General features: G+C 32.7%; 1 protein-coding gene across 4 annotated transcripts in view; it reads right to left on the reverse strand.

Moving 5' to 3' along the window:
* Nucleotides 1–18,167: 18,167 nt before the first annotated feature.
* LOC117926749 (homeobox-DDT domain protein RLT2) overlaps nucleotides 18,168–25,202 on the reverse strand; it is a 32,041-nt gene continuing 25,006 nt past the window's right edge. For all 4 annotated transcript variants that reach the window (XM_034846029.1, XM_034846031.1, XM_034846030.1 and 1 more), the window contains 7 exons: nucleotides 24,671–24,880; nucleotides 23,898–24,599; nucleotides 23,244–23,804; nucleotides 21,954–22,583; nucleotides 21,717–21,821; nucleotides 20,425–20,688; nucleotides 18,168–19,155 (listed from right to left, as the gene is read on the reverse strand). In XM_034846029.1, coding sequence (XP_034701920.1) covers nucleotides 18,388–19,155; nucleotides 20,425–20,688; nucleotides 21,717–21,821; nucleotides 21,954–22,583; nucleotides 23,244–23,804; nucleotides 23,898–24,599; nucleotides 24,671–24,880 — 3,240 coding nt within the window. In that variant the 3' untranslated portion in view covers nucleotides 18,168–18,387. The remainder of the gene's footprint in view (nucleotides 19,156–20,424; nucleotides 20,689–21,716; nucleotides 21,822–21,953; nucleotides 22,584–23,243; nucleotides 23,805–23,897; nucleotides 24,600–24,670; nucleotides 24,881–25,202) is intronic.

A 25,202-nucleotide genomic window follows, 5' to 3' on the forward strand; every position in this document is an offset into this window, starting at 1 on the left:
GAAATAAAGAAAAAAATAGGGGTGGAATTACCTATTTTTACTGTAAAGTATTTGATTTTATATTTGAAAAATATTTTTTTTAATGCTATAAAAAAACCCCTTAATTATGCCATTCTAATTCTATTATCATTGTTTACCAAAATCCAAAAAAAAAAAAAAGAAAAAAAGAAAAAAAGAAAAAACACTACCAAAAAATATGGGAGATGTAGTTTTAGATTTCCTTCAATATGGTTATAACATATAGGTTAATTCCATGAGGTTTTAACTAAATATAACCGACTCCTCAGTTGGTTTGAAATTTTATCAAACATATCTCTTACTCTTTTCATTTGTTATTTTTGAATTAAGTTATTTAGTAAATTAAGAAATTTGGTAAAATAATTTAATATCATAACTTAAAGATAAAACTGACTTTAAATATTAAGATTCGTTGATATTAGTTGATTACTTTTATATGAAGAGAAAAAGTAAAAAATTTGACCTTTTCTATTCAATCAAAAAAACAAATATTGTATTTTTAATCTCAATTTTTTTAAAATCTATTTACCCACATCTCATGAAAATGTATAACAACTATGACTTCACATTTATTACTCATTTTTCATAAAAATAAATATTAGTTAAAAGTTTTAATAATAAATATTAATTACAATTAATGAAAATAAATATGTCAACTTAATAACTTAAAATAAATTTTAAGTTAATGTTATTTAACAACCTTAATAAGTAAAGTAAAAAATAAATAATAAATTTTAAGTTAATAATTTAAAAACAATTTAACTTAAAGTCAATTTAAGTTATTAAATAACTCATTTTTTTTTTCACTGAAAATAAAAAAGGTATTTAATAAAATTTCAAACAAAAGACATCGACTATATTCGAAAAAGCCTCGGAAGAGGTTAATGAAATAAACTCTAATAATAAAATTATTATTATTATTATTATATTTTTACATAAACAAAAATAGAGCTTGCCACGATAATCAAAGTTGATTAAAATACCTTCCTTTTATTCGGTAAAAAGCATATGCTTGGTATGTACTTTGGAATATACTTTACTACATAGAGTTTATAATAAGCATGAATATTGGTGATGGAACATTCAAAATTCCTTCTAAATGGTTTAAAGTATTTCTATATTTAAAAAAAATAAGAAATATAAATTTTAAATATTTAATAAAATAGGCAATTTTTAAATAATATATTTTTAAAATAAATCATTTTATTTTGTGAGTACATACATGAACAAAATATATGTAGAATTGAAATTTGGCATTAATTTCATTTGAATTCCAAGTCTACTTGTACTCCCAAGACTTTCCTATTGCTATCATCTTCTTAAATCTTAACAAGATCCGTAATTATCTTCTTCATTTTCCACTTTTCCAGCCTTTAATGAAAAAGATGAGTCCCACTTCCTTAAAAGATAATCTGATGGGACTAATTTTGTTTAAAATCCAAAAAAAAAAAAAAATCTAAAAAATCATATACTTTTAAAAATCAGGTTTTAATTATTAATTTTTTTCTTCTACAGAAGTAAAATGGCAGTTAACAATTTTTTTTTTCAATTTTTATGAATTTTAAATATTTTTAATAGTATAAGAAATTAAAAAATTTTTAAAAAAATTATATAGAAAAATAATTAGGCCGGCGGATGTTCAACAGTGCCATGTGCCATGAAAGTTACACCTATCCACAATTATTCTTACCCTACGACTGCGATTGACTGTAACATTTTTCTGTGGTAAAGTTAGTCTACAACCACATTTTATTGTGCTATCGTACCCACCAATTATGAAGCACAGTCTGCTTGTACCTTGGGGACTGTTAAGTCATTTTCAAAATTGGGTATGGGTAGTAATGGAAAAGTGAAAGTCGGAAGTCGTAAGTCGTAAGTTTTTGAATGGAAAGAAATTGATGAAGGGTCAGGATCAGTCTTTAGATTTACAAGTTGGGGTACATCTTTTTCTAAGGGCCGGGTTATTAATGTCTTTTTCCTTATAATGGTGGATCAATCCCTTTCTGCTTACCTGGCATTTCCAACACCTTGGAAAATAATAAAATAAAAAGATTAAGGTTGAATTTTTAAAAAGACTTAATTTATTATTATCTAACAGTTGAATGACACTTAGACTTTTGATTTTAGAATTAATCTTGATTAAATTAATGATATAATAAATATTGAAAAATGTAGTTGTTTTGAAAAGTCAACATCCATGTCAGGCCCCTAAAGAAGTACCAAAGTTATAATAATATATTGACAAAAATTTCCTCCATCCATGTCTCTTTCTTCGGCAGCTTCTTTTAATGAAAAGGGGACTCATCCACTATAGTGACCTTATTATTATCCCACATATATTATCATTATTATTTTTATAATTAATATTATTTATCCACAAAGGTAGCTCTTATGTTGCATTCTACTTTAAAAATTCATTTGGGTTTAATACTAAATGTTCAAAATTCATATTAATCTATCATTTGAAAAACTAATTGATGTTTTGTAATAACCCACAATCAACCCTCGTGTTGATATTATTCGCTTTGGATCTAAAGAAGTTCTCATGGTTTTAAAATATGTCTGTATAGTTGACGGATATGAATTTTTTCTGGTATCCGATGAAGAATATTACAAAAACCCTTCTTATGTTTCGTAAAATTACGTGACCAAACAGATAAATACCTCATCATGAGACCAAATTAACCCATACTGGGCCAGAGATCGACTCTGATACCATTCTACAATGACCCACGTTTAATCATATAGATATTATCTGTTTTAAACGTAAAGAGGTCCTCACAACTTTAAAACGTGTATATATATATAATTAAGAGAAACTTATATTTGTACATGATCAGAAACTTTTGGGATATAATATGTTTGATGAAAATAAATAAAATCTTTTTATGATTTTTTATATCATATTAATAAGCTTAAAAACCTTTTATTCTAAAAATCATAATTTGGATAATCCATTCTCGAGCTTAAAAACAACACAACATTTACTGTTGGACATTCCTAAACTATTTTTAATTATATTATTATTTAAAATGACCCATTTATAGGTTTTTGGCCCACTTATAATTCACTTGAACAACAATTCATATGCCAAATATTAATTCTCATGTATTTTGATGAATTCTTGGGTAACATATCTATATTTTTGTTCACAATCTTCAATAAAATTTAAAATAGTTATAGTACAAAACTTAGCAAAGGGTCTCTTAAATGTACTTAATTCTTTAATATCATAATAAAAAAGGGTCTCTTATTTGTAAAATATATTATAAAAGGATTGAATGGTTAAGCAAAAATTAGTTCACAAGTGTAAAAGTTATAATTTGGAATATTGTATTTAGCCTAATTTTTTAGTTTACCAACTCATACATGCAATCCTAATTAGAAGGAATAAAACAAAAATAATTTTTTGTAGTGGTTTTTTAAAACTATTCTTTAATTTTTATAGAACAAAAGTTTGTTTGGAAATCTAAAATATTTTTAATAGTTTTAAAAATAATTTTTATATTTAGTATTTTATTTTTAATTATTTTATATGTTTTTCTTAAAATAGTCCTTAAAAAATGAGTGAAATTAAATGTTTTTTTTTTCCCCAAAATGGGCCCTATCTCACGGCCCAACGTTGAATGCCCACCCCTGTTCACAAAATGAGCCACTTGATTTAAGATACATGGGAAGAGGTTTATAAAAGCAACTCATTTTTTCACTCATTTTCGATGTGAGAATCAGTGTACCATCAGGAAGCCTTGAACTAGGTACTGCACGCTAACATTGAGATTTTTTATAAGAGTACGATAGTTTTAAAAAATAATTTCAAAATTATCGTAATAGGAAAAATAATTTTAAATTTATCGTAGCTTTATTCAAATAAAAAAAATAATAATTTGTAAGTGAAAAAATGTCTCTTTAAAAGATAATTTATGAACTCGAGAAATCGTTTATTGAAAAATATGATTTTCAAAAAAATAAAAAATAAAAAATTTAAGAAGTGAGAAATCGCCTCTTCAAAAGACGATTTCAAAAAAAAAAAAAAAAAAAAATCAAGTGAAAAATTGCCTCTTAAAGAGACAATTTTCATATAAAATATATATATATATATATATATATATATATATATATATATATATACGTCTCATAAGGCTTGTCAATCTGCTATTAGGCTCTAGATTAAAACCTTAAAATGAGTTTAATTTTCAAAACTATGTCTAGGAGATCCAATGATTCTCAAGATATTGTTGTAAACAGTGAAGAGATCAATTATCCTAAGATCCTAAGCCCATCCTGGATGGCTTTGAGTTATTCAGCAGTTATTTTGATATCCCCATAGAACTTTCAGCTTTTCCCCATTTATTATTATTTTTCAACAAATTTGGCATTGCTTGGATAGTCCAGTGAGACTATATTATCATTATAGATGAATGCCAAAAAGAGGGGACAAAACACTATTTGCTTTTTGACTAACTGCCATGAATAGTAATCTCGTGCATGAATAGTGAATAGTAAATAGTAAAATTCACTTTTCCACCTAATTCCACCGAAAAACCCACTTTCGGCTGAGAAGACTACTGACAGGTTGCTTTAAACTGTGTAGTCACATGCTTACTACTTTTGATGCTGAAACTGCAAAGCTGTAAAATATTCTTGATGATATGAAGATATAAGGCACCTAATTTCACCGAAAAACCCACTTTCGGCTGAGAAGACTACTGACAGGTTGCTTTAAACTGTGAAGTCACATGCTTGCTACTTTTGATGCTGAAACTGCAAAGCTGTAAAATATTCTTGATGATATGAAGATATAAGGCTGATGATTACTTGGATCTTTTTATTGGAGGAAGGATTCCTACACAGTTGTCACAATTGTCTGGAAGGTAGTTTGTTGAATAATCAGATTCTGCATAAGAATTTTCTTAGGAGAAATTTGAGCTTCCTTCTTCAAGGATTTTTTGGAAATTTTGAGGGGTCCTAGCTGCTACGAGCATGACTTGTAACTGTTGCTTTTTGAGGAGAAACTGTGACATATCATTACTGGCTGAGACTTATGTGGGGTTCTTGAGCAATAGATGCATTATTTTTCAAGGCGTCCCACAATATATATATATATATATATATATATATATATATATATATATATATATATGTGTGTGTGTGTGTGTGTGTGAGAGAGAGAGAGAGTGAGAGAGAGAGAGAAATTCTAAAAAAAAAATTATGTATTTATAAAAGATCCCCGGTATAAGTATTTAAAATATCAATATTGATTATTGACACAAATAGTGGGAAAACAAAGTTGCGTTGCCGCGGGGGCATCTCGAGGATTTATAGTAAGGTCATGGGGACGCGCCCATCGCACAAATACCCAAGATGATATTTCGTGTAGTCAAATCAAGACCGTTTATATATTAATCCAAGTAACGATAAGATGTACTTGTTTGACGCACAGTTGACGGCCTCCATTGACTAGGAGTATGATTACATCACGCACAATATGATTGGACCATCATCTCCCGTTTTGGCCAAACTTCATTGGATCCCACAACTTATTATTTTATTTTTTTATTTGTTATTTTAAGGTACATTACAAAATGAAAACTTGAAAAACTACTACGAAACTATTTTTAAAAAATAGTTTTGAAGGCCAATCTTTTTAAATTGTTATATGATCTTTTATATAATAAATGTTTTTTTGAGGAATCTAAAATATTCCTAACTTATTTTTAATATTTTTAAATATGTTTTAAAAATATTTTTTATATCAATTAATTTATTTTTAATTATTTTTTATATTTTTATAATTATTTTTCAAAACAACCCTAAAATATAAATGAAAATAATGTAAAATAATTTTAAAAATATTTTCTTAAAACATTTAATTTTTATTTTTAAAAATAAGAAACATAAAATAATTTTTGATTGTAAAATATTTTTTTCTTCAAGTGAAAACTGTTTTTGAATATAATTACAAAATAGACCCTATCTTTTTATATATTGATATAATTGTTGTTAATTTTACAAATATTTAAAAATATTTTTGGAGCAAAATTGACATATGCAAAAGAAAATTGAAAAATCAGTTTTTTTGAAAACTTTATTGTTAAAATGTTATTTATTGTACTTTTATTTTCAGACTTCATTTTTAATTAAAATTCTAATTGTTATTTTTAAATATAATCTTATTTTTATTTTTATTTTTAAAATTTAATGATAGAATTTAAATGATCAAAACATCATGAGAATCATCATTCAATCTTAGTAAAGAAGATTGATTGAAGCATGTAAGGCCTTTAGGAAGTGAGGCAACTTCTTCTTAGTGAGGGACTAGAACTAGAGATTCCATCAATCATCTTATGGACTTCCACTAGTTGATGGCCTTGGTCCAAGACGAGATCTTGATGTGTCTAGTGTTTCCAACAAGTGTGTAGGAGCCAACACTAGCGTGGTTCCACAACTTGTGGAGTGGTTCCATAGCCTATTTCCTTGATTTGTGCACAATGTTTGTCTCCTAATGTGTGTGTTCCTCTCACCAAATGAGGGACATGGATTCATTGTTCAATATTAACATAGTCTCATTATTATTATTTTTTTTCTACATTTTATGCCAAAATAAAATTTTAATTATTTAATTATATATTAGAAATCAAGAAAATGAACCCACGTGAAGTCCCAAAGTCTAAATAACTTCAAATACACTAAGGAGTAAGAATAGAATCAAGAAAATGACCCCACATGAAGCCTCAAAGTCCAGATAACTTCAAATACAATAAGGAGTAAGAATAGAATCAAGAAAATAATCTCATATGAAACCCCAAAGTCTAGACAACTTCAAATACACTAAGGAGTAAAACTGGAATTGAGAAGATGATCCAATCTTGAATGGTATTTATAGAACAAACACTGCCAATTTACATTTAAAATTTGAATATTTGTCACACCTTTGAAGCACTATAAGTCTAATTGCATATATTGTAAAACACCTTATCAAATTAACCATATGAAAATGTTAACTTTTAATACTAAGAATGTTGTCATTATAAATACTACAATTTACCACCTACAACAATTCATTAATGAACTTAATTATGTGTATAGGAGAAACCAAAGCATTAAGCTTACTTTCTGAGAAAATTTATAAAAATATAATTGCGTGTAAATAAGAAACTAACATTATCGTTTTATATCAATCTTTGTCTAGGAAATAAATGTGTACATATAATAATAAAACTTGATTTATTTATATATTTCAAAAATAAATTGTAATTATTTTTATAATTCATTTTAAATAGAATTTATTAACTATTATCATTTTTTAAAATAATTACTATTTATTTTTAACAAAAATATGATTTAGAATTTTATTAAGATATTAATATTCATATTTTATAACTTATATTAAATTATTATTATTATTCCTTTAAAAAATTCTATTATTTGTGTTTTTATCACCGATTTTACTATTTATGGAATTTGTTACTATATATTACCAATTTAAAAATGATTATACATTCATTTTGTATTTTTTTCTTATAATTTAATTTATTTTGAATTAAATTAAAATTTTTATTGTCAATTCATTTGTTTTATCAAATAATATGATTTTTAATATTTATTTAAAAATTTGATAGTTTGATAAAAGTTTTATGAAAGGTAAAAAATAAATAAAGAAATGGAAAAGAAAAGAAATAAAAATTATATATTTATTAAAATAGAGGATTTATAAGAAAGGATGGTCTTTGTTTAAGGGCCATTGGGACTAATTATCATTAAAAGTTGAGAATAGGGTTGGGAAATGTGAAAAGTGATTTAATCATTTTAACTCATTAGGAAAATTTTAGAGTATGGGCTTGATACCTGAAATATTGGTGACTAGATGCTAGTACAAATATATGAGATCAGAGTATAAATAAATAAGATTATTAGATATAAAAAATAAAATCTAAATATAAAATAATGACAACAAACTATAAAGTAATAAAGTATAAATTAAGTATAAAATAATAAAATAAAATTATATATGGATTATAATTTTTTCTAAAATGTTGCTTTTAGTTACTAATATTGTTACTTTTAGGTAAAAACAATGTTGGTATATTTAGTGACATGTTTGATGTAGAGGTTGAAGTCATGATGAGTGATAAATAAACTAATACATCCTTCTATATACGGTGATACTTTTAGTTATCAATATTATTATTTTTAGATAAAAACAATGTTACTATTTTCAATGACATGTTTGATGTAGATGTAGGCTGAAGTGATAATGTGTGATGTGACAATTGTGTATGTGGGTTCAATCAAGTGTACCTGTCAGCTTGTCTTATATAGGTGACAATCCCTTTAATTGGTTGAAGGGTAGTTTTGGAAGTATGTTCAAAATTTCTATTTTAACATATGAAATGAGAATTATTTTCTCAAAAATGCACTTCTCATGAAAATAACTTTTTGATATAGAGATTGAAGTCGTGATGAGTGATAAATAAATTAGTACATCCTTCTATATATATAGTGATTCTTTTAGTTACTAACATTGTTAGTTTTAGATAAAAATAATATTACTATCTTGAATGACATATTTGACGTAGAGATAGACTGAAGTGGTGATAAATGTTTTCAAAACCGGAAAAATTATCGATTCACGGTTCACTGGTCAAACCGGCGGTCAAACTAGTGACGTCATAAATATATATTCTATTATTTTATATATTATAAAAAAATTAAAAATTAATAAATTCTATCTAAATTGTTACCAGATGCAACATCATCCCCAACTTTTTTATGACATGAATCAGTATGTAAATTGTTCCGCACACCAACCAAATGCAACATCATGCCTCATTTTTTTATGAGTAATAATCACATCAAGAATTTTATATGAAAAGAATTTAAAAACAACAATGTATTATCTTAAGACTCGATGCCTTTATTTTTATTTTTCTATTTTTGGAGCTAAGCACCATTGCATCTTAACAGTTTCTCTGGCTGGGATTGAATCCCCATGACCCCCAAGTTTTTCAAGGCATACTTTTCTTGCCTAGCTATTCGATATAGTCTTGACCGAAATTCTCTATTGTACCAAAATATTTAGCCTTTTTACGTAGTAACTCTAGTCAAGAAAAACTAGAGAAAAAGTCACTACGACTTTTGTAGTATTCCGGGTATCGTTCTCAAGGACCAGCTTATGAAAATTGTCAATACTAGAATAAATGAATTGTTTTTGTTTAAATCCTTAAGTGAAAAACAATATGTGAATAATGCGAAACTAAGTAAAAGAAATTAAATTAAAAAGAAAAAAAATGAATATTGATTTTAAATTCAATTGATTCAAGTTTGGGGTTTTCCACAATCCAACTTAGGGTATAGAAATTAGAGAAAACAAGGGTATTTTAAGTAATATGATCTTAGGGTTTTGGGATCCTTGGCCACTCGCGATCAAGTTGAGTTCTATAACTCAAAATTGCATCCGAAGCCTAATTTTTCCTTTTTAAAACAGATTCCTAAAACCATCAAATGAATGAGATTGATTATCAATTTAAGATTTGACTTTTTAACCTTTCCTACTCATTATAGCTTTGTTTAAGGGCAAATAATGGTAGGTAAGACGAGGACAACTAATGATCAAGGATTACCAAGAATCACTACTATAAAGTAATAACCTACCGTATCATTCCCTAAACGAACTCACAAGGATAGGATAAAAAAATGATAAATTGTCACCCAACCAATAATTAATCTCATTGTTATAATAAATTACCCATTGTCCCTATAAGTTTCCTAGCCCTTAGGTTTTCATGCTTCAAGCCCCAAGTTGGCTCTTAGCCTCTCATGGGGGTGATGTCACATTCATAATCCATAATAGGGTAAAATTCCATAATTTGAATCAAAAGAAACTAAAAACAATATATTCAATAAAGAAGAAAAAAAAAACAAATAGAAGTGCTCGTCTTCTTCCACCTTCAATGTCAAACTCTCCAGAAAAAAATTCAAGATCCCTCAAGCCTAGAATTGAGAGAGTTTATATAATATCATCAATTACCTAACATGTGACACACTTTCATTGGCCACTTATTACAAAATAATTTCCTAAAAATGATTAAAAAATAATAATAAAATGATGATTTCTAGTCGTGTGGGGCCCACTTAGGGTGGATGAAGTGCTCTAGATGCAATTCCCGAGGTAGAGGAGGCGGAACATCAAAGTGGCAGTGGGTGAATTCGAAATTGGTGTTATTTCGAAGTGGATTTCGAATTCATAAATTGAATTTCGAAATCATTTCGAAATGACCCTCCAGCTTGGTGTAGTTGTTTTCAAATGGCTATAACTTCTTCATTTTAGCTTCGATTTGCACACCGTTTGAAGCATTGGACTCCTGACTTCTCGAGCTTCAAAAGGATATAAAGCATGTATATAATAGGCTCCATAAAGTGCTCTAAATTTTTCCTCAAAGTCAGAGTATATAATGCCATCAGATTTTTGAGTTCTAAATTTCCATGCAGCTAAATCTTGCTTCATGCCTCATTTTCCATGCTTTCTTACCTTCTTTCTTACTCCATAATGGTCATTTCTCATCTTTCAAACTCATGATATCCTTGTCTTGCCTTTGCTTACGTTCCATGAGTCTTGACTCACTTATTTCCTCATTTAGCCATTTCTTGATCTTTCAAAATCTAAAGTCATTCAATTTGCACAATTTTCTTCCCTTAAACCTGAGATTAGTCTCCAAAGTACAAATTAAACTCATGGCTAGGGCCTTAGCATTGATTTAGGTCAAGTTGGGTGATTTGAATGTCCTTTGGTGCACAAATCATATCGAATATGTGCCATTAGAGCACATATTTTGGCTCCAATCAAGTCTCCTTCACTTAAATTCTCTAAGAAACCTCAAACAATCTCCATAAATTTTCAGTTCTATTTGGTTGAAATTGTGGGCTTGTGCTCTCGATGCTATTGAGTCAAACCTTACAGGCAATTAAGCTTTTGGCAATGCCCAGAACTTGCCGGATCGGCTCAAGATGGGTTCCAAAAAACACACAATAAAGTTTATAACACGAACCTGTATGTAAATTAATTCCCCACACGACAATATCCTGTACAAGATTCCATTTGAGAAGACACGATGAGGGAAAGGAGAAAACACAATGGGGTTAAATAAAAAATGATTAATAATTAAATAATAATATCATACCTTGATTTCCACTTTTCCAGGTTGCAGGCTTGCAGCTACTGCAAGGGAGGTTACAGCAGTGGAGTGGGGGCTTACAGCAGGGAAGACAGGGGGTTACAGCAGAGGTTCTTGTGGCAAGGGGTGGCTTAGCGACTTGCAACGACATGAAGGGGAAGATGTGACTCAGGCAATAGTGAAACGACCAGCGGTGGAAGCCTGTCACGATGCGTTGGGGGCGGGCGATAGCTGCTGTTTGGAGAAGGAGGTTTTATATCCTCCAAAACGGCGTCGTTTTGATGCTGAAAAAAAAATTGAATCGAATCGGCCGATTCAGCAGATCCGATCCCGGTTCAATTTGTTTCCAGTCTAATTGACCAGACTGGATCAGAACCGTGATTGGCCGGTAGTCGGATTGGTTGGAACGACTAGTCCAGTCCGATTTTTAAAACCATGGTGGTGATGGATGATGTGACAATTTTGTACATAAGTCCAATCAAGTAACATTTGTCAGCTTGCCTTGTATATGTTGCAACCCACCTGGTTGGATGGTGATCTTAGAAACATATATAAAATTTCTATTTTAGTGTATAAAATGAGAATTATTTTTTCAAAATACACTTCCCCTTCAAAGAACTTTTGAATTCTTTCGTATTTTTTTACATAATACATGTTTACATAATTCGCCGTTTCCAATATATACGATACGATAACCTAACATCTAGCCCACTTTGTAAGATGCCAAGTGTACTAACCAAAGAGCCTACCTCTTTTAATTGTACTGAATGTTGCTTAGAAATATGCTCATCATAGGGGAAGAAAAAGTACACATTATTTTTTTTGGAGTCCGGGTTAAAAATAACCTCTTTAACCAAACAAATGTGGATTTTGGCCATCTTTTGAATCTTTGGTTCAAAATGGCTTCTTTCTCTCCCATCAACATCTTTTATTATTATTATTTTTAATTATTTTTTAAAAAGTTATTTAAAAAAAAAAAAAAAAATTGAAGATGGAGGTGTGGGTCTGGGGGCAACCGTGGGCATCTTCAGCAAGGACAACATGACATCGCTGGTTGGCAATGAGTAGCAGCCGGAGTTGGAGGAAAGGAAAAATGGGTATTGTTGATGCCTTGCGTCCCAGGGATCCATGTTGCCGCCAAGTGGACGCACGCTTTCAACCAAGATTGAATTCTGGCTTAGTCGATCCTGCAAAAGATGTCCGGACAGGATGTCCGGACACACCCTCCGATGGTTTTGTTAGCCATGGCTTCAGAGATTAAGCTGTCGGCTTTTTTTCAGGGATAGCAATCTTACCTTCTTCCTCGTATGAAGGCCCTTTTATATAGTGTCAGAACCTCTGTCTTCCTCTTTAATGGTGGGAAGACTTTTTGGCTCGTCATGATGTTCTCAAGGTGGTGGCAGGGTCATCATCACTCTGCAGGCGGCTGTCAGAGATCGTGGGAGGCGACTTGCCATCGTTCTTGTCCTTTCGCTTTGCAGGCGACAGAACGTGGGCTATGGTAGGCTGTCGGAGATGACTCAGTAAGGCTTGCTCGCTACAGTCAATGATCCGGACAATAAGTCCGGATATGATAGAGCATCGCCCGGGTATGATATTTGAGAGTGTCGTGTGCCCCCTTTGGGGGACCCGGATAGGGGTTCTCGCCACGTGTCCTCTTGGGGAGTACAGATAGAGCTACTCTGGATAGCGATGCGTGTCACGTGTCATCGGGGGGAGGGGTCCCTACAGGTATGATGGGTAGGATGCAGAGAGAGGGAGGAGAAATAGGGAAAGAAGGAAACATGCGAAGGGAGAAAGGGTTGAAGTCGACTGAAGAAGAGGGAACAGAGTGGCCGACAGCAATATCGCCAGCGATGGATAGGTCCATGGTTATGGGTGTGCAGGTGGAAAAGAAGGAAGAAATGCATTTTTAATTTAAGAAAAAAAAAATAGAAGACGGCTAATTTGAACAATTGTTTCAACATAGGCCTAAAGTTGATTTTTTGTTTCTATCAAAAGCTACTTTGACCCAAGAAATGAAATGATTGTAGCACTGTTTTATACATATATTTTTATTCAAGTTTATATTAACTTTTTATTTATGCCAAGAAGAAAACGTACAATTTTATGTTTTTCAAAAAAAAAAAAAAAACAAAATATATTTAATACTAAAAAAAAGGAAAATAGTTTTTTATTTTTAAAACTAGGAAACATAAGGCTTATTTGATAACGTTTTCGAAAATAATTGTGAAAAATAAGTTTTAAAAATAATTTTTGAATATTGTTGTCTGATTTTTATGTAATAAAAGTTTGTTTGGAAACTTAAAATATTTTTATTATTTTATAATATGTTTCAAAAATAATTTTTATATTTAGTATTTTATTTTTAATCTTTCTACATATTTCTTAAAACAACCTCTAGAAAACAATGAAAAAGTATAAAAAATAAATAAAAATATTTTTTAAAAATACCTTACTTTTTATTATTAAGAAGAGAAAATAAAAAATAGTTTTTAGTTGTCAGAAGTATTTTCTAAATTTTTTATCTTATAGAACAGAAAATTGTACTAAAAAACAATTGTCAAACAGTCCCACAGTGATTTTAAAGAATATTTTTTAGTTATTTCAACTATTCTCTAAAAATTGTTTTAAAAAATAATTATATAAATATGAAAATGGATTAAAAATAAAACACTATAAAATTTTTTTTAAAAAAATATATTTAAAGAAATAAAAAATAGGTTTAAAATATTGTAAAATTTTAATCAGATATTTATTTGTCTTCATAGAGTCGGTTTCAGTCCAATCGAAACAATTAGACTTCGCTTTTATCTAAGAAAAGTTACACAAGAGCAAAATATTAAAAAATTATTTTCAAAAAATCATTTTCCAAAACTGTTATGGAAAAATAAGTACCATACAAGATTGAAGGCAATTGAAGTGATGCCAACCTTGAAAACCACAAAACCTAGATATGGGACCAAGCGACAAAACAAAAATATACGTTATATCTGCCTGAAGTTGAAGGCCAAGCTGGAAATCCTTTCAAAGGCCACACTGTACGTTCAATTGTTCCTGCCACTCTCAACATCCTGTGTTACAGTCATCATCTTCTCAAATTCACATCACTTCTTTCTTCAATCATTAATTAATGTCCCATAATTCAACTTAATTGGTAGAGAAGCATGCCACGCACTGAGGCTGGCCAGATCCTCTAATGAAGGAAGCTGTCTCTAACTTTCAGGCATGGAATCAAAGAATTGAGAGCAAGTGTAGCTTTCATGGGTTTCTTAAGGGTAAGGTAATTAAAGACTATAAATTTCCATGTAAAAAGGTGGAGTCTAGGGCATATTGGTCTGTAAATGGACCTGCACATAGGCAAAATAGCGACTGAAATTAAGCGATGCGTTTGTTAGTGCCTTCAAAAAGGACATAGATGTGGTCATGGAGGATAGGGACACAGACAATAATTAAGGGCTGGGGTCCTCAAATTATCAATAATGGTTGCTGCTGGTGCTTAAACCATGAACAGGAATCTATCTTTCTCTGTCACTCGGGTCTCTTCACAAGAGGTCCCCCCACTCCTTCCCAAAAACAATCCAAAATCCAAAACCCAAAACCCAAAACCCTACACCCTCTCTCTTCCCTTGTCCACCCCAATAATTCAAACCAAATAGGGTAAATTTTCAAAGGACCATGTCTTACCTTTTTTACACCCTGACCTTTTTTTCTTCTTCTTTCATGATGATGAAACAAATAATGGAGGTGTACTGTCCAGCAGGACTGATTATGCCATTGATCATTACCGATCTCATTGGAATCCATCTGTCCGACATGGGGAGCTTGTTTGAACCCACATATCTACATGGTTAATTATTCAAGAAAGAAAAAAGTTTAGGGTTTTTCAGTTGATAATGTTCTTGGTATAGATATGTGGGTCTGCAATGTATCGTTATGAAGGCCAGGGGTAGGTGGTGTGCAAATTTGCAGAGCTGACTTATCCATTGACATGCATTGCATGCAATGATAAACCCCATAATTAATCTTAAATCATTTTATTTCCCATTGCACATCGGCTTTGATACCAATTCTGGGATTGGACTTTAAACATCTCATCTAAAAACCAATTTGTGATTAGAGAGGGCAAGTCAAACCTAAGACTCCATTAACATTGACTGCATCAGATACTGTTCCATTGGCATATTTATATATACTGCTTTCCGACAATATGGTCCCCAGGCTGATTCCAAAACCATGTGCCAGACCTTCAATCCCATGGCCACAAGGCATATATGTTTAGAGATTGATACATCAAAGAACCCTAAGGAGATGACCCAATATTCAACCACCAGTCTCCTTAGCAACTACAAAGACAGATGATTATTAACCCTCATGCAATTCCTATCTTGGACAGCGACACATGTACAAAGAGGCCTGTCCATATGGGAAAGGGAAATGATATTTTAAAGAATATGACAAACTGCTGTGACTCTGAAGCAAATTGTGTGGAGAAGAGAATTTTGTCTTTCCAAACAAGTAAAACAAATTAGAAAGCTTGTGGTGAGGAGTTTTTTGAAGGTGTGTATGATAAGGATGTATGGGGAAGACAGAAGAGGATGAATGGATAAATTAGTTATTGTAGGGCATGTGTCCTAAGTCATGTACTGAGCAATGAATTAATTGAAGCAGTAGCGAAGATATAGGGGAAAAGAAAAGGGAAAGAAGAGATGATAAGCTCACAATCGTTGACTTGGAGCTGGTCCTGAATCATCATTGTTCTCAGCACCCATGCAGTGATATATTGCCTGTATCAGCTTCAAGGAATGGCCTAGCTATCTAGGAGCCTTGGGTACTTGCAAAGCTTGAGAGCTACAAGTACCACAAAGAGTAATGGGTCCTCAGAACCTACTTCATCATTGAAAGTGGTGGTTTTGATCATTGATTGGGTCCTCACAGCGTTTACTAATATATGCATACATAGAGTGACATCCAAGATTTTCAAGTTGTTTCTAGATTGACACTTATCTATGGTACTTAAATATATTCCTCTGAATACTGAAAAAAATAGACCATATATCTTTGGTATATTTTAGCATTAAGTAATTAACACTTTTTTTTTCTTAATTTGTATTGCTCGATTAATATATATGTGAATGTAACACATATATTATGATATGTTATATCAGTTAGAGAAAGATATTTCCAACACTATATTTATATAGTGATTTTCTCTTTAAGTAATGAATTTTAAGATCTTGATGACTTATTGATCCTAAAATAGTTAATATTTACATAGTAGGAAGTAGAGAGAATGATATTAGAGCCAATCCTTAATCTCGATTGGGACTCTCTCTCTCTTTATATATACATATATATATATATATATATATATATATATATATATATATATATATATATATATATATAATGATTTTTTCTTAACTAATGCATTTTAATTAAAATCATGATGACTTATTGATCCTAAAATAGATAATATCTATATAAGAGGGAGTAAAGAGAATGATATCACAAACAATCCTTAACCTCGATGTGACACTCTATTTGTCCACCCCTTATATTGTTTTGTGTTTGCATATGGGGTGAATGTGAAAAAGTTTTCGATATTATCTATATATACTTGGTTTCTTTTAACTATGTAGACGTATTTCAAAATCATGAAAACCCATTGACACATTGGTTAATAGACCCCTTCTAATTATATTATCATGTATTAATGTTATGAGGGTATATTGGGCCCAAAGGCAGATATGAAAGAGTGCATACATTGGACTTAAAATGGATAATATATCTATACTAGGGAAAGTGACTCTTTACATATATTGCTTCAAATTAATACTCTTAATTTGTCTAAATAATCAGTTGCTTTTTTCTTCTAAAATTGTAAGCGGGATATTTGCTCACTACTAATCCCTATTAGTATTTCGAATGTGTGCTGATTTATAAACAAGTAAAGTTATGCTAACAATATGTTTCAACTTTGATGTCTATTAAAAGGTCATTATTGTATATAGGGATAACCGATTAAAAGGGATGAAATCTTCCCCACTTTGGAAAACTAACCCTTCACCCTTTTTTGAACCCAAAAAATACTCATTTTTGATAAAAATGCCCTCATTTTTTTCTTTTAAAACTAACCATTTCTTTTAAAACACATGTAAATAATGAAAATGTTGAAGGGTTTTTATGTCAAAAATGGATTACTCTTCAAGTTCAAAAATGGGGAAGGTTAATTTTACAAATTTGGGATGTTTTCATCCTTTTTAATCAATTAGTCCTTGTATGTATTTTTCCAGGGGTAGGATGAGGAATTCTAAATAAATGGGCTGGACTGATGTTTGGATTTTTGATTTCTGAGATGGGAGGATTGAAGTTGGGCTTTCAAAGCCCACTGGCTACAATAACCATTTATATACTCGGAATCCATTGGGTTTGAGAAGCTTTAGGAAAAAAAAGTAAAAAAAGAAAAAAGAAAAATAAGTATTCTTATGTCATATTTATATTTTCAAAAAGATGAAAATATAATAAAAGAGATTATAATTAGAGAAAAAAATAATTTAAATTAATCATTTTTTATTTTACCATTTTTTTTTCTTAATTATTGGATCTTAAAAGTCTATACCTCTAATTCATTTTTCAAATTTACATTCTTTTTCAATTTTAGATTGAGTTTTGATCTTTTTACTTTGCACACACACACAAAAAAAAAAGAAAGGAAAGTGAAAAATCAATTGGTTTACTTTTTAAAAGAAAGAAAAATATAGCTACTAATTAGTAATTTGTTTTTAATGTTAATTAGTTTGGATATTTTAAAAGAAAAAGAATCCATCTTTTGAAGACATTCTTCTCTTTGTCATGTTTGGATCCACTCACCAACCCCATCGAACCAGCTCTCTCCAAAGAGAGCTATGTTGTTTTACAAGCTTAAAACAAACAGGCCTCAAGACAAGTTAAAAGCAATTTTAGGGAGGGCGGGTGTTTAGGAAGACGTTACATTGAATATCATCTGAAGAACCCATTCATTTGAATTAATTCCCAGTACAGTAAAGGAAGCCCTCGTATAAAATACACATGGTTCCCCTCGGAGAGGCAGACGCACCTTTTGAAAGTGGGGCAAAAAAAAGAAAAAGAAAAACCCTCTTCTTAACTTGAAAACAAATATTTGTTACACTAAGTGATTGTGAACATATCTTTTTAACTACTCACTGTAATCTGAAGATGCATATCCTCCACCTTCATCTCCTACCCCAGTCTGCCCTCCATCTTCATAACCGTTTCTCTCTTCATCCGAATCCCCAATTATATATCCTCCCACATCTACGTCTCCCTCATCATCTTCCTCCTCCTCTTCATCTTCATCACCATCTCCTATCTCATCACTCTCCTCTATTACATCTTCTGACTTGCCATTAAAAGGCCCCGAATACTCATCTACGCCTAAATCATCACATTCATCACCTGTTCCCTGACCGTTATCATCGTCATACTCCTCTGAACTTTCCGAACTGCTAACATTTTCAGCTTCCTCCACTGGCTCCCTCGTGGGGGTTTCTACATTCCACTCCCTATCCAAGTTTCTTGGGGGTGGTTTGAATATGATCTCTTCAGGGATGTCTTCAACCACCTGTTTCACAGGTTTCTGCCTACTTCTGACAGTGCGCCGACCCCTCCTACGCCCTCCTCGTCCCCGTGTTCGGCCTTTCCATCCCAGTAGCCCTAGTTTTTCATTGTTTGCTGCACTACTTCTTTTGCTCGATTCAGATCTGGAACCAATGACCCTTCTCTGAGATCTCCCCCCACGAGTGCGACCACGACCTCGTCGACCTCCTCGCCCACGGCCTGAGCTGGTATGCCCGCTTCCCATTTCAACCCAATTCTCATCTCGAAGATGTACAGCTTCAATCGGAGCTTCTGCAGATTCATCATCTTGCATGTTCTTCATAACAGAAAATTTAGCCGGAACTCTCTGCAAAACAAGGAACTGAATCATGAACCATTCCTTCAAACCACCACTGTCAATCTTGGAAACATATATACAGGTTAGTATAACCTAACAACTCTTCAGGTCAAAGCAAATACAAAAGCATCAAATAGCTGATAAATTAGCAGTTTAAGCATGTCTCAACCCCTGTTTGTTCTATTTTTCTTTTGGATAGACTATCCTGTTTGTTCTAATGACCCTCCAATGCTTTTAACCAAAGGCTAAATTGTATAGCCATCCTTTCTATTAAAAATGAAAAAATTGAAACAAAAAATAATCCCACAACCTACATCTATGGATCTGTTTGGTATACTGCAAGGAACTCCACAGGCTCAAACCATCATATATACTCACACCTCAAATATTGAGGCACTCAGTAATCAAAAGTTTCACCACTCATGCTACAGCTATAAATTTGCAATAATCGGTACAAAAGGAAAAAAATAATTGCCCTCAAACAACACAAAAGGCCTAAAGCACCTAATTTATTTATTTATTAAAATTAATATGATAATTGGAATGGACAACATATCTAAAACATCTCTTTTGGGATTTCATTTCACATTGAGAGATTTTTTTTTAAATCAGATTTTCACATTAAGAATTGCAACCATGGTTATTTGAGGGAAGCCACTAGCCTGAAATGTATGTTAACTTCAAAAATTCTCCATTAACTTATATTGCCTTATGGACTAAATGCATCACTGATGTTCCTGATTGTAAAAGATTCTTATGGCCATACCACTAAATTAGCTATTAACATTAGGCTGGTTTATGAATCAGATAAATAGTTAGCAGTATAGATAAATTCGGTGATGAGTTCATTTGATATCTTTTGTGACGAGATGCTTGGAAATGAAGCCCTTGAGCCCTGTCTCTAGAAGGCAAGAAGGCAAGAAGTTAAGGAGGAGATGTAGGAGGTTCCAGGTTTGGTTCCAAGGAGGAGGAGGGGAGAGAGAGAGATGCTTGGAATCTTTCTCCTCTTTTCCAGTTAATTTTGAATGAATTCATAAACACCTACATCACAAGCTTCATCTCCACCTCTTGCCTTTGAAAACTATGGCTGGAATATTTAGAGTATTCCTTCATAAAATGCATCAGTTTCTAAAGGCAAAAAATAAAAAAATCTGCATATCCATTGTTTTGAGGGAGAGCTCAAAATAAAAATTTGCCTGCTCTAGCCACACCCCTTCTATTTCTCTTTATTTTCAGTATTGGCACATTTAATTTATAGAGAAGGAAAATGATACTCACTATAAAGTCATTAGCCCCTTTATCTTTGTGAGATTCCAACTTCTGATGAAGCATGTAAGAAATGGATGCATCAAGTTCAATGAGCCTTATTGCCACAGCAGCTGTTGTTTGTGGTATCCATGGAAGTACAGGAACTGATCCAGCTGCCAAAGAATCATCAACAGCACATCCTGATGCATTAGACAAACCCAACAGTTCATTGGTGGTCTCAAAGTCTGAGGATAAGTAGTCCCTCCTTATGTTACTCTCCAACAATGTCAGAATCTGAAAAAGAATAAAATAAAAACTTAATGTGCTCTCCAAGAAATGGTTAACAGTGAAGGTGGAAAAGCCTAAACAATCTAGCATAAGAAACTTTCCATAATGAGCAGACATTGAGTTAGTAGAGAGAAGAAACAGTAGTATAAGGAAAGAGACTGAAATAGATGCAATCAAACAAAAAGCAATGGGCAGGCAACTCAAAGAGGAAGAGAAGGCTTAGAAAGTGACCAGATGCATGGGAAAAGAGGTGGTGGTGGGTAATAAGTGTCACGGGAATTTCTTCATAGAATTTGGCCTTCATTTTGCATAGAATAAGCTAAAAAATTAACTGACTAATGCACCCATGAGAGGGTGATGCAGCATAACAGATCATGCTAGCAAAACAAAATATAGTCATACTATTATTAGCACTAAAATGCTAGCCGGGAAAGAGAGGTAAATACCAAACATGACAAGGATATATTCATAATAGAATCACTTTCTTACCAAATATGGAGCCTTAATGCAGCTATTTGGGCCAAAATGCAGGGAGAATTTGGACATCACTTGCAAATGGGACTATTCTTGTTTTATTTCCTATAGTTTATAAGGCACAGATAGCATTCCCTAGAATTGATTCATCAGTCAATATTAAATCACTGCCAAAATGACATGACAAAAGTGGCATTCCTTACCATCCCAAGAAGAGTTCTATACATACAAGAAAAAGATTACTTTCAAACGCTATGGAAAACAAAATGGATCTAATGTACCAAAAACAAAAGGAAATGAGAGAGGGGAGACCTAGTGCTCCTTATGGTTATACAATTTATTTTGTTCATTATCTACATTGTCTTCCCTAAGGTCCAGTAAGCTGTCCAAATGTAAAGATTTTCATTCTACAAGCTTAGCACAAAGGTGTAGCAAAGTTATAAAACAGTCCATCTCTTAATGAAAGAGCAGGAAAGAAGTAAAAATTTGAAGATATTAAGTGATCAGATGCATATAGAACTTCAATGCATGTATGGAAGAGCAGGGTGAAAAATAAAAACCTGAATAAGGTCTTCAGCTGATGAAGAGGCATGCAGCTTCATACCCCAAGACTTCCTGTAGGTGTCTGTCCAGTCAGGTTGAAGAGCTTCAGGTAGAACAGAGACCTACCAGAATAAAACATAAACACAATGGCACTGAATAATAACTAACTGATACTGGAGGCAATACAAAATTTATAATAAGAATATGATATTATCTGCAAATCTAATCTAAGCAAAAAATTTGAAAGTACCAACCTCAATTAGAGCTAAATGGGCTTTGAGTAATTTGATCCTCAGGGGAGAAGAGTCTGAACTCGATGAAAAGCCCCATTCAAGGTCTACTTTGTGCTTTTCTTCACATTGAGACACATGTTCAGAATAGTTGCTGTCCAAAGGGCTATAGGTCCTATGGCAAGAAGGACAGTGGTTGTCTTCAAAAAAGTGTAAATCATGGCAGTGATCACAAATTCCCAAAAGTTGTGTGCACCTTTTCTTCCCATACTTCAGGGCACATAGTGTTGAAGGATTAATGCATTCTTTCCACATCCACTTCTCAAAATCTTGATATCTATTCAATGCATCAAATTTCTCAGCATCATTCCTTCCAAGCTCAATTGAAAATGATGCTGAGGGCTCCGTTGCATCAGAATTTGAAACACACAGTGTGCTACTAGGGCTATCTATATCAACACTGCAACCAGTGGGGCGAGCCATTTCAGAATCTTCTGTTTTTACAGCACCTCCACTTTGCCTTCCAATGCTTGAAAGCTGCAAGTTCCTCCTAACTGTTTCCTTGAAGGATATTTCAATCCTTTGCAGCATTGATTGCAAATGGGCTTCCCTAACCCCTCTTGCGTCCAAAGATGCCACAAGAGCATCAAACCCCTGCACAGAGATTGGATAAAATGAAGAAAAGAACAAACATGGCCAGACTGTAAGTGCAAATACATCATGCGAGAAGAATTTGAACCTAAAATACTGATCTAGCCAGAGTTTCAAGAAAAATAAGAACCTAGAAACTATAACACATTTCTCAAGGACCACTAGATCAGATAGCTTTTCTAGCTGCACCAGATATACAACTGCATCGAGAAGATAGGTATATGTGCCAAAAGATGTTGCAGCACAAGGGGAGGCCACTGACTCTGCCAATCTCTCCAAGCGAGAGGAAAATGGTGGCAGAAAGGCATTCATTTTCTTGTTTCCACCTTAATCAGAAAATATTGCAAAGGAACATATATAAAGTAGCTGCTGTGCAAGCAAATTGAAATTGAAAAATAGACACACATGATACATATACACACATGTGGCATCAGCACTAGCAATACATTATAATAAGAGCACCTAGATGGATATCTAAACTATAAAAAGGTTTACCAAAGAGGATGTTACCTCAGCATCAATAAGCCTTCAACAACCATTCATATATTTAAGTTAAAATAATAGGTGCATATAACTACCCACATACACCCTAGCAACACAAGACACAAAAACTGTCTAGATGGACTGCTAAGCAATATAAAAGTTTATTAGAGAAAATGTTACCTCCTCGGAGTCAATAAGCCTCCAACAACCATTCCGTAACTCAACGAAGATCCGGCCAGAGTTAGGATCATTTCTAGAGGCAGAGGTAATAAACTGCCAATATCGATTTCGCCTACGGTCCTGACCAAGAGGCAATGACCTATATACATACATCTCTTCTGCCTTGTGGCCAATATAAGATTTTAACTGTGAGCGTGACTTTTCTGCAGCATATCCAGGTAGCTGAAGTGGGATATTTTCTGGCCCAGCAGAGAAATCTTGCATTGGCAGGTTCCTCTCAGGGGGCAAATTATTAAGAAAACTTTGGTCGTTCTGTGGATCACTAAAAGGTTCGGGCTGGACTACAGGGTTCATTGACAGCTCATTATTTTTTTCATCAACAGCTACCATTGGACTTTGCCTGCCCTCTGTTGTGGACATTGTAACGTTCTGTTCAGTCTTATTGCCCATAAAAGACGGGTAATGCATCTTCATGACATACTCTTCTTTCATGCGCCGTTTATCAAGTTGAGCCTCTGCCCACATTTGCTTCTTCAGAGCATTTGCCGCTTCCAAACGTTCCTGGAAAAGCCTCTTGTTTCAGATTACAGCCAAAAGAAATGCAATTTACTAAATTATTTTATAGATCAACAAGAAGAGGAAAAAAGATGCAACCTCGAGAACAATGCGAATTGAGTTTCCTTCAATTGCCACACCAATTAAAGCTACAAGGGCATTAAGGCGCTCCTCAACACTCAGATCAGAATACTCGCCTTCCATAAGTCCTTGAACCCATGGTTCCCCAGAGTTACTTTCATCAATATCAGCGTCTTCTTGATCAGGATTAGTTGGCTTATTGCTTATGCCAGCAACATCGATGGATTGATCAACAGAAGCACCAGTACTTATTACCTCCTTGAAACCCTCAGAATGTGTTGAAGACAAACCCTCACCAGCATTCTCAAGGCCAACTTTTGTTTCCATAGCCTCAGCAAAGAGAGTCTCCTTTTCATTTTCTGAGACAGACTTGCTTTGAAATCCATCTGCTTCATAAGAATTTTGAGCCTCTTTCTTCAAATTTGGATCAGCACCTAAATCATCAACCTCAGGATCCTCAGCTACATCACTTTCGGAATCTTCATCTCTTTCTACATCATCAGCCTCTTCTCCATCGGAACACCCACTTTTAAAGATCTGGATTTTTTCCCTGGCTGCAGAAAGTATTGCATCAGCATCAGCGGGGTCCTTCCTATATGCCGGGCGTACACAATATGTTGATGGTGCAGTTCTTTCAAAAAGCTTTCCATCCCTTGACAGGGCAGCAGCAATAGATGCCTCTGGTGTCTTGCTTGTTGTAAGGTCCCGAAGTCCAGATTTCTTACATAAAATATAAACCAAATGAGTTTAAGAGGCTGCATTAGATGCAAAGGTTACACAATTATCAATACCTGGATCTTGTCAGCAACTTCTAATATTGTTAGGCCCTTGCTTCCCTCAAGAGAAAGAACATGAAATGCTGCAAATTTGACCGTCCCAGGAGTCAAGCGATGCCTAGATCTACGTGGATTAGAGAAACCCCTTTCTTGCATTATCGCAACAGCATTTTCTGCTGCTGCTCCACTGCGCAAATTAGTAATAATATCTTCACAATCATTTCCCTGCACTTGCACCCAAAAATGATAGTGTAAAACAAACTATAAAGAAAATTTCAGAGAAAACATATTGCTAATGTTTTGGTGCATGTTAGTTTTAATGCATCATACAATGTGTTGATAAAAGAGTGTGCCACATTATTGTCTAACTGATAATTGACATAAGAAAACTAAGGCATGCAAATTTTGTCAGTTGCTAATGATCTCTGAGCTTTACTGCAAAACGACTGTTTCCCAAAGAGTATAGCAACTAAAAAGAAACACAGTTCTTAATGTTCTTCATATATCCTCGACATTAAAAAAAGTTGCAACATGAAAGTGAACAGCA

Source organism: Vitis riparia, chromosome 12, assembly GCF_004353265.1.
Source record: "Vitis riparia cultivar Riparia Gloire de Montpellier isolate 1030 chromosome 12, EGFV_Vit.rip_1.0, whole genome shotgun sequence".
NCBI classification, from domain to species: Eukaryota; Viridiplantae; Streptophyta; class Magnoliopsida; order Vitales; family Vitaceae; genus Vitis; species Vitis riparia.